The 14,543-nt window shown below is 36.0% G+C and overlaps 2 protein-coding genes across 2 annotated transcripts in view; both read right to left on the reverse strand.

The window, feature by feature from the left end:
* Positions 1 to 14,543, reverse strand: part of LOC105330472 (uncharacterized) — a 320,443-nt gene that overhangs the window by 305,740 nt on the left and 160 nt on the right. The window contains exon 2 of the mRNA XM_066073568.1: positions 13,664 to 13,734. The gene's annotated coding sequence lies outside the window, so the exon portion shown is untranslated. The remainder of the gene's footprint in view (positions 1 to 13,663; positions 13,735 to 14,543) is intronic.
* Positions 866 to 14,543, reverse strand: part of LOC109617272 (hypothetical protein) — a 167,733-nt gene continuing 154,055 nt past the window's right edge. Inside the window, exons 2-4 of the mRNA XM_066073589.1 lie at positions 5,200 to 5,587; positions 4,842 to 4,990; positions 866 to 2,272 (exon numbers count right to left, since the gene is read on the reverse strand). Coding sequence (XP_065929661.1) covers positions 2,238 to 2,272; positions 4,842 to 4,990; positions 5,200 to 5,447 — 432 coding nt within the window. The 5' untranslated portion in view covers positions 5,448 to 5,587 and the 3' untranslated portion in view covers positions 866 to 2,237. The remainder of the gene's footprint in view (positions 2,273 to 4,841; positions 4,991 to 5,199; positions 5,588 to 14,543) is intronic.

The following is a 14,543-nucleotide window of genomic DNA, read 5'->3' on the forward strand; positions in this document are numbered from 1 at the left end:
TGATATCGTTATCAAACCTTGTGATTTGATTTAATCAAATATTTCCTTTATTGTACGTTAACGTTAACAAATCTCGTGATTTGATTTAATAAACATGTAATATTGCTTTTATTGTACGATCTTGTAAAAGAGGTAAACATTATACTCAACAATTATATTGTCATCGTTATTAAACTGTAAAATATGTTTTCAATATACGGCCTTGCTGTTGTTGTTTATTTACATTAAAGGGCTCAAAATCTCAAAATCATGATTCGTGATTTACCAGTAAATAGTGATAAACACTTTTTGTAACAAACTCTTTACATTGTACCTCTCTTTATATTGCTCCTTCTTTATTTGTTCTGTGTTTTTTTAAATTAAAATTCAACCATCGAGATATAAGAGAAGAGAAACGAGCGACGAGATCTTGGAGCTCAACGATTGATCTATGCAAAGGGAAAATTTAAGACAGAATGCATGTCCAGTTGCTGTCGATTTCTTTTAAATTATAAGAATAAGTCTGTACAGTCCTCTGTATCATATGTACACTGCTGCACTCTTATGCAATATCAAGCAATGGTAATTGCCTCCCCACCAACAGTCAAAAACAAAATGTGTGCGAACCAAATGTACTTTCGCTTGTTAATGTTCTCATAGTTTTTCTTTCAATAATTATGCATGTATTGTGTTTGTTTAGGGACCGGGAAAACAGAGACACGCATTAGTCAAGGATAATAAATGTAATTTGCTTTTTGTAGTATTTTTACAGCCAAGTGCGCTAAGTTTCTCAGTTTTTTTTTATATCAGCTGGTTTATCAGAACGTACAGCACGTTACACAAATTATAACAAACGTCACCTGAAAGAATCAACTCGTACTGTTACTCATCCTCGTACATTTAGTATTAATCAGAACGTTAATCGGAACGTACAACACGTTCCACCAACTACAACAAATGTTTCCTGAACAAATCAATTCGTATTATTACTCATCCTCGTACATTTAGTTTTAATCAGAACGTTCATCAGAACGTACAACACGTCACTCAAATTATAACAAACCTGAACGAATCAACTCGTACTATTACTCATCCTCTTACATTTATTATTACCCATCCTGCAAACTTGTACATTGATCCATTTACCATAAAACAATAAATGATCCTAATTACAAGTAATATGATTGTCAATAAATAAGCCAAAGGGGGTTCTAATGATATCATTTTATCTAGTCAGATATATTTGATAGGCATTGATAGGCATGGGTAAACTCCCTTTTATTGCCATTATAAACAGATGTGACAGGATTTCATCAACGATTATAAAATCTCACACGATACATCTGACAAGGTTTTGAGGACTGATTTTACCAATGCGTTTAAGTTATTTTGTCAATTATATTACTCAGAACAACTTACACACATTTAAAAGCAGTAGAGATTCTAAAGTTACCTATTCATTCATGCTGCAAGTTTCTAATAAAACTTAAGTAATATAGTTTAAGTGTTGGGTCAATTTGTAAGAATCAAAACTGGCAGTTGGTCAACGTTACATCGATGCCATGATAAAACAGGTTCCGGACATTGTAGATATAAAATAGCTCAAACAGATACAATTAGAAAAATGTTCATGAAAGGGCAGAACTGTTAAACTATTGATATAAACAAAGAATTCTTCTGCATGGCAAGTAGGCAGATTTTACTATGTGCATGGGGGGTATATTTACATGGTAGGTACACGTAGCTATTAATGTTTAATCACAGACAGTAAGGACTAGTTTTAAACAGCAATGATCCTATATAATATAAAACAAATATCATACACCATAAAAACATAATAATTCTAGGGCTACATTTCTCAGAATAATATTCTGACATTAATATCATGACATTTTGCTATAGTCTTTGAATGATGCATAGTAACTGGACAGATTTAACGATAGGTACAAAACAGCAAATTATGTGCTAAGTAAAATCATTGGATGAGTGCAGAATTTGATTTTGCTTATAAACGTCAACAAACACTATTTGATAATTCGATAATAAAAACAATAACATATAACATGTACAACATCTGGTCCCAACTTAACAATAATTTACATTCCTTTCTTTGGTTCCTTAAATGGCAGAACTTATGATTATTGCAGATACAAATAATGTTCCTGTCCAACATCAGAGAGTATGGAGCCAATGAAGCTCAAGGTTGGATAAGGTCACAGTGACGACAACGTTATAACAAGGTTCACTGGACCTCACGCCTATATCCGTGGAAATAACCTTGACCTTTGAGTACCTGGAAATAACAAAATTTACGGTTTTCAAAAAGGCAAAACACATCTTATAGATAATTAATGTATTCATTAAAAAATTGATAAACATATTAAAGCAGGACGATTCTTATTTGATAAACTCTTCAAATGGCTTACAATTGAGTAATTGCTCTATTTTATGACCTTAATCTTTAAAACAATTACACAAAAAAAAATATCAAAGAATATATATCACAGCAAATAAAATACAAAGAGTCTGTTGATATCAGCATTACTGAGCTAGCCTATTCTGACACACTCTATGTCTAGAGAAACCCTGGCCTCCTCTGACATACACACACTATATACTGTGTTACTGGAGTTCTGGCTTAACAATTTGTTGATGGATGAAATATGTTTAAAAATTGCGTTTTAGAGAGTTTAACAATAAGTGTCAATTAGAGAGAATCATATATTACAGTATTATTGATCTCAGACCTAAAATGGTCATTATACAGTCTTTTTTGTTAAAGCTATTTTATTTGAAGCTTTTTGGACCTCTGAATAACTTTAAATGGACCATTCCAGTAGTTCCAGGAGCAGAAACTTTGGTTTGCAGAAAATACTGAGTATTCAAATAGTAATACAGAAACTTGGGATCTGCAGAAAATACTGAGTGATCAGATAGATAAGTAATACACACATAGGTGTCACTGTTAAGACAAATACTTTTATACCAAGTTGAAACTCTGTCATCTACTAACAAGCATGCTATCTAAATCAGACTCGAGTAATAGTTAGATCCCTGTATACAAAGCTTTATTATAATCTATAATGTGGCTATAAAATGAATGATTCCTACACAAAAATCCCATCATATATACTTTATAATGTGGCTATAATATAAATGATTCCTACACACAAATCCCATCCTATAGAATTTATAATGTGGCTATAATATAAATGATTCCTACACATAAATCCCATCCTTTATAATTTATAATGTGGCTATAAAATAAATTATTCATACACACAACCCCACCCTTTATACCGAGCGCAGCGAGATGCGGGCAAAGCCCGCCTCGCGAAGCGAGGATTAATGGTAACACATATATATAAGAAAATCAGTGAAAAATGAGAGTTGAATCAGGGGTATTAAGGGCTAAAAAAAATTCTTCCAGCCCTGGGCGCCGCCATATTGGCCCCCATTTGGTTTTAAAAAGTTAGTTCGATCATTGATTGACTGGCACTTATCGATGTTTATTGCTCCTAAACTCGATTAAAATCTTTCCAATGTTTCAAAAGAAGGTTATTTAAATTTTAAAAAATTAAAGTAAAAAACAGATAAGTTGAAATAGTGCTTCAATCAAGAAATACGACTAGTTCTACGTATATCTTATCAAATTATCAGATGGAATATAAAAACATAAACATCAAGGAACATATCTTTTATATAGACACTAAATAAAGTATTCAATTTTTATTACCTGTAGTCGAGATATGAATTAAATGTAAGAAGAAATAAAATTTTGTTTGAATCACGTAACTCTCTACGGCTGTTTCCGAAGACAATACTTGTACGTTTTACGTACGAGACATGACGTCATAATGTAGACTGAGCATGCAACGTTTAGTTTAACTTTTGCTTATGATTTTAAAAGAAGGCGGATCCAAATGTGTGCATTTCAAATAAATTGTTGTACACATATCAAACTGTACTGTGTTAAATCTGCGCTCGGTCCAACAGTCACACTGTTTACATATTAATTTATAATGTGGCTATAATATAAATGATTCCTACACACAAATCACATCCTTTATAATTGATAATATGGTTATAATATAATCGATTCCTACACACAAATCCTATCATTAGTAGCACACATCACAATCAACAGTATATCTAAAACACACAAAACCATCACAAGCACCAAATGGACAGAGATTTGAGGACATCACAGACAAAGGTTTAAATAGAGAGGAACCAAACGCCTGTCAGACCCAGTCTTTTAAACCTTACATCGACATCACATTATGTCTGCTACACTTTTTTTCATCTGTGATGAAAGAACACAAAGTGCTTATTAGTGCATCTGTACTCAAAACGGTGTAAAGATACTAAATATGGTGCAACATGTACTCAAAATGAAACTAAAGGTACTGAATATGGTGCAACATTTACTCAAAGTGAAAGTAAAGGTACTGAATATGGTGCAATATTTACTCAAAACGGGCGCAGATGTACCACCGTTTGGTGATCCTGTTACACTTCAAGCAGTGGAAAATGAATGGATGTCTTCAAACAAAATGTGTCAAAATGATGTTGTTTTTTTTTTGATTGACTGAGTTACAAATTAAAATGAAAATATGTCTGATAAAAACAATGCTTTTTTTTAATTTTGTTTAAAACAGTTAATTTCTTTTAAAATAAATAAGCAGTGAAACAATAGGCATCAATTTCATTATGTCATTACAGACTGTTATGATTACTTTTTCACAGCCAAAAAGTATCATAGGCTGATATGAAATTTTGAGAACATTCTTGGATTTAAACCTGACCCACTGCAATACAATGGTGTCACTTTTGAGACTTGACCCCACACTCTCACTCACCAGAATTCATCCCACTAAGTCTCTGATGCAGATTCTCGAGTTGAGAGATGTAGTCGTCATGGGGCGAGGGCTCGCTGATCCTTACTCGACGTGCTGGAGATGAGTGACCAACTTTTGTGGGGGTGGGAGAGGAAGAGGAGAGAATTTTTCTGCAAGAAAAAAAAAACCTTTATTTTGTAACAGGACTTTACATGAAATAAGTTCTTCAATTAAACATAAATAAAAATTTTAAAATCTTTAATTTTCCAAACATTTTTAAAACACATTTTGTGGTCAAATATTGTAAAATTTAAAAATTCAAAACCAATGAAAGTAGTATGATATTTTGTGTCTAACTTCTTTTATTTATATATCTCACCTTCTAGCACCTAATTTTTCAGAAGTGGGGTGTGGTTTGCTGCTGTAGTCCCGTGTAGTTGGTGTGTTATGGACAGAGAAATTGCCGTTGACATGGTTACTATCAGAAACCACTCCCACTGACTGATAAGGAGAGATCACACTGGTTACTCCATTGCTGTTGACATGGTGACCACTAGAGGCTCCCCCTAGTGAGTGATATGGAGAAGCTCCATTAAGGAGATGTCTCTGAGTAAAGCTGAAAGACATATAGGACGGACTGTATGGAGACTGATGGACACTTGAATGGAGGGGCGATGAAGCGTGACTGTTGAAGGGTCCTGAGCCGTTCAAGCGTGACTGAGTGTTGATGCGGGGTGGTGAGAAACTGTAAGAGTTGGGTGCGTAACCTGTGAAAAAAGAAAGGTGTCATATTACAATCAAACGTGGTTTTATCATCAAGTTGATCACTATGTGGAATGGATTTGTGTCATGAAAGAAAGACATTTATCATGTTATTAGTTTCTTATGTAGAAATTAAGTAAAACACTAAACATTTAATATACGAATGTATGCTTCTCAAAATGATTCTATAAATTGCATTAAATTACATTGGAGTGAAAATCAATTAGTTCATACTGGAAATTAATTACTGTAAATATATAGTGAATAAAATAAATGTGAGCATTCATCCAAATGAGAGCAAGTTACAACTGTTTCCTATTTAAAAAAAAAGAATGTTCCCATTCGTGAGCTTTGCAAGATTTTGAGAAGATTTTGGTTATTTATATTTCAGCAGATTTACAATAACTACTTAAAGTAATTTCCCCTTATTGTGACGTCAAAGTTCACGTAGGTCAAGTGTCGTTTGTCTCTTTGAAAAAACCCTGAAAAAAAAACTAAGTGAAATATACTGTTTTGTTTACTTAAAAAGCACGATATTCTTGAAATTACACACTTTATCTGTTTCTCAAAAGTTTTACTTTTATTCTCGCGAGAGGGAATCAAGTCTAGTGAGATCGTCCGACATTGATAAATTGCATTGTGGGTCGCAATTTACTGATGCCGAAAAATTCTGTGGGATCAATGTGCAAGAAATCCATTGTGACGTCACTCGAAGGAACGACAACTCTGTTAGTCTTATGTAATGGAATTATTTTATTTACAATGCATGATGTACATAGTCTTGTATCTTGTTCTCGTGAGAGTGTGAAATGGGAAACCATATTTACAGGGAATTACTGGGACGATTAAAACAAGGCATTACTGGTCCGTTTTACTGACGCAAAAAAAAAAATCCGTTGAATGAATGTGCAACTAGTCCGAATTTTCTATTCACACACACCTTGCCGGTAGAGAAAATGACCATCAAATGATAATTAAGCAAGCTATGGTATGAGTATGTCACTAAAACTTCTATAAAAACAAGAAGCCCATGGGCCATATCGCTCACCTAAGCAACAATAAACATATAAAATCAGCTTTTAAATTGCGTCATATACAAATTATCGAAGCAATGTAGTATAATAGATCCTGTATAAAATCCTACATATTCTTACGTTTTCCATTGAGACCCTTTGTAACAGGATGTTTTTATAGTCACATCACATATTGAGCAGTGCAGTTCTGTTGAGGCCCAAACATTGTCCAGGGGCCTGAATCTAAACAATTTTAAAGAATCAACAATAAGTCAGAATGCTTGCGTATAAGTTAACCATACCTGTATATAATAACATCTGAGTTTTTGTGAATTATTCAAATGTTTTCCTTTGTAAAATTGCAAAAAACCCTCCCCCATTCCCCAATGTGGCCATACCCTGCTCCCAAAGATTTTGATTTTGAAAAAAACAATGAATCTATATCTAATTAATGTGTATGATAATGACTCAGACTTACCTGTCAGAGCGTCCTGTCTAGTGATATACCTGTAGACACACACCTTGTTGTTGTTCCGTGATCCGACCCAGAGACGGTGAGTGTTGATATCATAACTCAGGCTCCATGGTGCATCCATCTCTGGTGATTCTGTCAGTAGATGTGACAGGAACTGACCGTCCTCATCCAACATCTGTACTGTTTTGGTTGTATCATCACACACCAGTATGTGTGACAGCGCGTCAGTACAGATTCCACATGGCCGTAGTCCTGATCCTGATGGGGGTCCTGTGAAGAAGAAACAATGTCTTCCTCCACGCTTTGTCACAACTACAGTTCCATAGTCACCATCATAGTCAGACACCACGACATCCCCATTGTTGTTCTCTGTTATATAGTTAGGTTGTCTATACAGTCCCCGTCCTGTGTTGTCGTGTTGTATGGTTTGTGTCAGTTGTCCGCGCTGGTTGTACCGGGTTACCTTGCCTGTCTTTGTACATCTATAACGCATCCCGACCAGTAGATCCCAAGTGGACGGGGACCAGTACACACACCGTGGTTCCCATGTATAGTATTTTCTCTCTATAAATGTGGTAGTTATTTTCATATCCGTTGACAGTTTGTTGATGTTATATTTCCTATCTATATAAATCAGTTCACTCTCACTGTTCACTGTGTGTAATCCTCTATAACCACTACCTGAATCATCCACACGATGTAGAGGGACACCTGCTGTGTCTGTCAACATGAGATTGTTTTTATCATCACTGACCCAGACCTGGTCTGATGTCACACAGAAAATGTGATAACAACGACCAACACCTGTCACTGTGAGAGATTGATGGAGCTCAGCACCATACATCAGTTTCTGCAGACACTGGTTTCCTTGCTGTGGTTTTTCTGTCCCTGGGGTTGGGATTCCACTCAGTGACTCCATCACACGACTTTGATCTACAAACATCAAACATAGAGTTCTAATCCTGTATTGTTACAAGGAGTAGATTAAGTTAATTAAATACTCTGATTAAAGTAAATAGGTTACATTATTTGAATTCTGTTTAAAGTAATTATCAAACTCATTTAACTGCTTAAAATGAATTTCTCTTGGATAACTTATTTTCATAAGAATGATATTTGTTTACATCTTATTTAAATAAGTTTGAACATAAATAAAAAAAAAAGAAATTAACTACATATGGTAACATGTACATCCATGTTATAATGAATAACAATTACATGGATATATAAGTAATATATGAATTACAATCACAATGAAATAGATATAAACTGAATTAACAATTTAATATGACTTGTGTGATATAACAAAAATAACTAAGGTATACTTACATCTCATTGAAACCTGTATGATACCTAACACATATATACTACATCAATGATAATGACTCAGACTTACCTGTCAAAGCGTCCTGTCTGATGATATACCTGTAGACACACACCTTGTTGTTTTCCCATGATCCTACCCAGAGACGTTGAGTGTTGACATCATAACTCAGGCTCCATGGTTCACCCATTTCTTGTGATTTTGTCAGTAGATGTGACAGGAACTGACCGTTCTTGTCCAACATCTGTACTGTGTTGGTTAAACCATCACACACCAGGATGTGTGACAGCGCGTCAGTACAGATTCCACGTGGCTGTAGTCGTGATCCTGATGGAGGTCCTCTGTAGGAAAAACGATGTCTTCCTCCACGCTCTGTCACCACTACAGCACCAGACAAGTCAGACACCACGACATCCCCATTGTTGTTCTCTGTTATATAGTTAGGATATCTATACAGTCCCCATCCTGTGTTGTCATGTTGTATGGTTTGTGTCTGTTGTCCACTCTGGTTGTACCGGGTTACCTTGCCTGTCTCTGTATGTATATTACGCATCCCAACCAGGAGATCCCCAGTGGACAGGGACCAATACACACACCGTGGTTCCCATGTCGAGTCTGTGCTCACTATAAATGTGGTAGTTGTTTTCATATCCTTTGACAGTTTGTTGATGTTATAATCCCTATCTATATAAATCAGTTCTCTCTCACCGTTTACTGTGTGTAATCCTATATCATATAAACCACTACCTGAATCCTCCAAACGATGTAGAGGGACACCTGTTGTGTCTGTCAAGATGAGATTGTTTCTATCACTGACCCAGACCCGGTCTGATGTCACACAGGAAATGTGTAAACAATAATCAACACCTGTCACTGTGAGAAATTGATGGAGCTCAGGAACAGACGTCAGTTTCAGCATAAACTGGTTTCCTACGCGTCGGTTTCCTCTCTCTGTGATTTGGATTGCACTCAGTGACTCCATCACATCCTCCTTGTTGAGTGACTCAGTCATGGAGAGCTGGTTGGTGTGGAGTGTAGGATGTATCTGGGGGAGGGCTGTCTTTATGGAGGAGAGGAATTGTAGCGGTCTGATTACTCTCCTCTGTTCATATATGTATACATATCTCTGTAGGCTGACAATATGTATGATCATTTCTTTCTTCTTGTTTAAACATCTGTGTTTGAAATCAAAGTCACAGAACACATTACACATGAAATCTTTTTGTAAATAGTCAATGAGATGCTTCAGTGTCTGGGCCTTTGTTAACATCTCTGATTGATAGAGGGAGAATTCTGTGCGACAGGTTTTGAAATCAGTTTTGATTCGTGGCAGGAGAACAGGTCTGTAAAAGAGAGCCTCACTGAAGGTGTGAATGGTTCCTCTATGTTGTTGTCGCTTTGTTTTATAAGCTACCTGTATATCCAGAATTTCGTGCTGTCCTTGGCCAAAGAGAAAACTTCTGAATCTGTGTGATTGGTCCTCGGAACAAGAATTACACACAGGAACTTGACAAGGTTCACAGTACTTTGTATAAACATGGCTAGGATGTCTCACACAGATCTCTTGTGTTGGGATGTAGTTGATTTTATCACGGTGTGACACAACATCATGGTCTATTGTTTGGAGATATTTTACATGGTTCTCTTTACACTGGGGACACAGATCACATGGACACGATACACAATAGTACTCTGTGTCCCCCGGACACTTAGAACACTGATGTACTTTACATGGAGTGCTTGCTGTTTCCATTGTGTGGAGGGACTAGGTCTCAAAATCACAACCTGTTCAATAAAAGAATAAAGTGTTTTAAAAGATGTCAACTATTTTTTCCATATAAAATGTAACATTTTATAAGGAATGTTTTCATTTAAAATTGATCTAACTTGAAAGTAATGATATACAAATATCATATATATAATATATATTTCCCTACAAAAATACATGATGATGCATATAAATAATGATTCATCATTCTGGCTCTGTTACAGAAATACTCAATTTGTAAAAAAGAAATGACCCAAAATATAATTGACATAAAAGAGAGAGAGAGAGAGAGAGAGAGAGAGAGAGAGAGAGATCATACATGTTAAGCAGAGGAAGTCAGGAGAGGGTGTAGGCAAGACTTTATCTGCTAAACATGTAGAGAGAAGAGAGAGAGAGAGAGAGAGAGAGAGAGAGAGAGAGAGAGAGAGAGATCATACATGTTAAGCAGAGGAAGTCTGGGAGAGGGTGTGGTCAAGACTTTGTCTGCTAAACATGTAGAGAGAGAGAGAGAGAGAGAGAGAGAGAGAGAGAGAGAGAGATCATACATGTTAAGCAGAGGAAGTATGGGAGAGGGTGTGGTCAAGACTATCTGCTAAACATGTATTCTCTCTCTCTCTTCTTTCTCTCTCTTCTTTCTCTCTCTCTCTCTCTCTCTCTCTCTCTCTCTCTCTCTCTCTCTCTCTCTCTTACACACATGACATACTGCTGCTCTCTCAAAAATAAATGTTTGCTGTATACTTCTTTACTCTTTCAAACTTTCTCCACTAAACATGTGTACTCTCTTTCTCTCTCATTATCCCTGGCATTCTCTGTTTTACATGTATGGGTAATATTGTATTCTCTTTTTTTTTCTTTATCTATTCTTCTCTTATTCTCAAGAACATTTCCCAGACAAATATTCATCCTCTTACTCTCTCTCTCTCTCTCTCTCTCTCTCTGCTTAACATCTGCCCTTGTCTCTCTTTTCTTTTAATCTCTCTCTCTCTCTCTGTGTATATCTCTCAGACTTTTCTTGCTTAGCTTGAACTCATGCTTTCTCATTCCTTCTTTCATTCTCTATCCAAGCAGGGTTGTGTCTAAGACCTGGGGAGGATCTAATCAAAAATAATTACCTTGCTATTATTGCATTTAAACACAATCTAGCTATAAGCTAGACCCCCATACCCCTTTTACTTTTTTATTACTTACTTCTACTTCAATTTTTTGAGACAACCCTGTTATCCCTTTCTCAAAATTTCTCTACTTTTCATACATGCTTGCTTTCTCTCTAAGAGAGAGAGAGAGAGAGAGAGAGAGAGAGAGAGAGAGAGAGAGAGAACAAATATACATGTTAAAGTGAAAAATTATGGAAGAGGGAATGATATACATTCTTTCTCTGCTAAACATGTAACCAGTGTCTTTCTCTATGAACATTTACTCTCTTTTTCTGACATGTACATGTACATTTGCTCTCTTTCTTTATTTCTTTCTCACTATATAAGACTTTTCTCTGCTATATATATACTTTTGGTCGTCCTCTCTTAGACCTTCTCTGTTAAACATGTACCCTTGCTCTCTCATTCTTTCTCTTCCTCTATTTATCTCTCCCATTTCCCCTGCTTAACAGAAAGTTTTGTTTTCTAATTTTTCTCTTAGTTTCACTTTTAAACCTAATCTCTCTCTCTCTTTTTGTTTTGTTTTCTCTTTTCATCTCTCTATCTACTGTGGTTTCATCAATATTCTTGAATAACAATTTTCGTGGATTTCGTTGTTAAGTTGATCCACAAAATTAAATGTGCATTGAAGTGCAATTTCTATTAAGATTTTGTATTGATAGGATCATTGACCTCGAATTTACGTATCCTTGAAACTGTGATTTTCACTTTATCCACGAAATTTGATACCCTTGAATATTAATAAAACCATAGTATTCTTTTCTCACTCTTTAGAAAATTTTCAAGACAAGTATTCTCTCTCTCTCTGTGTATATGTCTCAGAATTTTCTTGCTTAGCTTGTACTCATTTCTCATTCCTTCTTTCATTCTCTATCCCTCTTTCTCAAATTTATTTGCTTTTCACATGCTTGCTTTCTATGAGAGAGAGAGAGAGAGAGAGAGAGAGAGAGAGAGAGAGAGAGAGAGAGAGAGAGAGTTTCATTGCTAAACTTAATCTCTCTTGTTCTCTCTCTAATTTTTTTTCTGTTTAACATGTAATCTTGTGTTCTCTCTTTTTATCTCTCCATCCTTTTCTCACTCTGGAACAATTTCCAGACAAGTACTCTTTCTCTCTCTCTCTGACTTTCATATACTGGTACATGTACCATTGTCTCTCTTTTCTTTCATTCTCTCTCTCTCTCTGTATATCTCTAAGACGTTCCTTGCTTAGATTGTTTCTCATTCCTTCTATCATTCTATATCCTTTCTCAAAACCTCTCTGGTTTCATAGGTATGCTTGCTTTCTTTGCGGAGAGAGAGAGAGAGAGAGAGAGAGAGAGAGAGAGAGAGAGAGAGAGAGAGAGAGCAGAGAACAAATGGGAAAAGGTATTGAGAGACTTTCTCTGCTAAACATGTACCCACTCTCTTTCTATGACACCATATTTCTCTGTCTCTCTTGTCTCTATAACATGTACTGCTTCTTTTGCTCTCTATTGAAATTGAAACACATCAATTATATTTGAGGTCATTTGACAATTGGCTGATAGTCTATAACGGGCTTTCTCCCTTACCCTTGCTGAATATTTGACTGTGGCCTATGACTGGCTTTCCCTCTTTCCCTGGCTTAGTATTTGACTGTGGCCAATGACTGGCTTTCCCCCTTACCCTAGCTGAGTATATGACTGTGGCCTATGACCAGCTTTTCCCCTTACCCTAGCTGAGTATTTGACTGTGGCCAATGACTGGCTTTCCCTCTTTCCCTGGCTTAGTATTTGACTGTGGCCAATGACTGGCTTTCCCCCTTACCCTGGCTGAGTGTTTGACTGTGGCCAATGACTGGCTTTCCCCCTTACCCTGGCTGAGTGTTTGACTGTGGCCTATGAATGACTTTCCCCCTTACCCTGGCTGAGTATTTGACTGTGGTCTAGGACTGGTTTTCCCCCTTACCCTGGCTGAGTATTTGACTGTGGTCTATGACTGGTTCTCCCCTTAACCTGGCTGAATATTTGACTGTCCCCTGGGAAGATAATATCCCAGCCCTGACATAACCATAAGAATATATTTTTCCATACTTTAAATAAGGATGAGAGTAATAGTTATTTTGTCAATACCTTGGTAAGAAATTGATGTTGACAATGGCCTATGGTCTCGGGACAACAGTTCCTACCCCAGGGCTGACACAATGACTACTACCCTCATACCTATTTAAGAGCTGTTTACTATGATATCTATGAATGACACACAACGACAGACGAGTGATAGCAATAGGTCTCCTGAGTGACCAACAAACAAAAAGATTAGCTGCGTTATAAAAATTCATATATATATATATATATATATATATATGAAAAAACCATAAATACTATACCACATATGTACCAGGTATTTTGCTTTTCTTGACTTCATCCACTGTATCTCCGTGTATCATACACTTAAAACCTATAAAGAGACCACACAATTCTACACACCAGTACATGTAAAACACAAAGTAATATTATACAGCAAATATTTTGGATAGTAAATGATTTTACAATTACAGCATATAGGAAAGCATAAGTACTGTGAGAGAGAGAGAGAGAGAGAGAGAGAGAGAGAGAGAGAGAGAGAGAGAGAGAGAGAGAGAGAGAGAGAGAGAGAGAGAGAGATTAAAAATGGGAAATGACTTTAACTTATTCAATGATATATTAGAGATATTTCCATTGGTATACACAGACAGCGGCGGAGAGAGAGAGAAATGAAAGAGAGAGAGAGAGAGAGAGAGAGAGAGAGAGAGAGAGAATTACTAACACACTTATCTTTATCTAACTTGTGTGTTTGGAACTGTTTTGTAATAACTGACTTTATTACTCTTTGCATTTCTAGCTTAATTAAATATGTTAAACATGAATGTAATGATTTAAGAACAGATATATAAATTGTACATTTATTAAAAACTCAGTGAGACTGTGTTTAATTAAAAGCGGTAGATTCCCAGAAACTTAGCTCAATCAACCTTCAGGTTTGTGTGTAAACAGATAATTCATGATCAAGTCATCAATTAATACTATTATTGAAATAATAGAGAGGGATCAGCTGAAAAAAATGTGATTAAAAATGATCAACATTACCACCCTTAACCTGACTCTGTTAAGTGTCAGAGAAGGTTACCTCTAATCTAAATCCATGGGGAGCAAAGTGGACGGGAAACCCTTGGCTAGCGAAGATGATCTAAATCACAGTTTGAATGTCATGTATACAGATGTCAGTCA

This window comes from Magallana gigas, chromosome 10, assembly GCF_963853765.1.
Source record: "Magallana gigas chromosome 10, xbMagGiga1.1, whole genome shotgun sequence".
In the NCBI taxonomy this organism is placed as follows: Eukaryota; Metazoa; Mollusca; class Bivalvia; order Ostreida; family Ostreidae; genus Magallana; species Magallana gigas.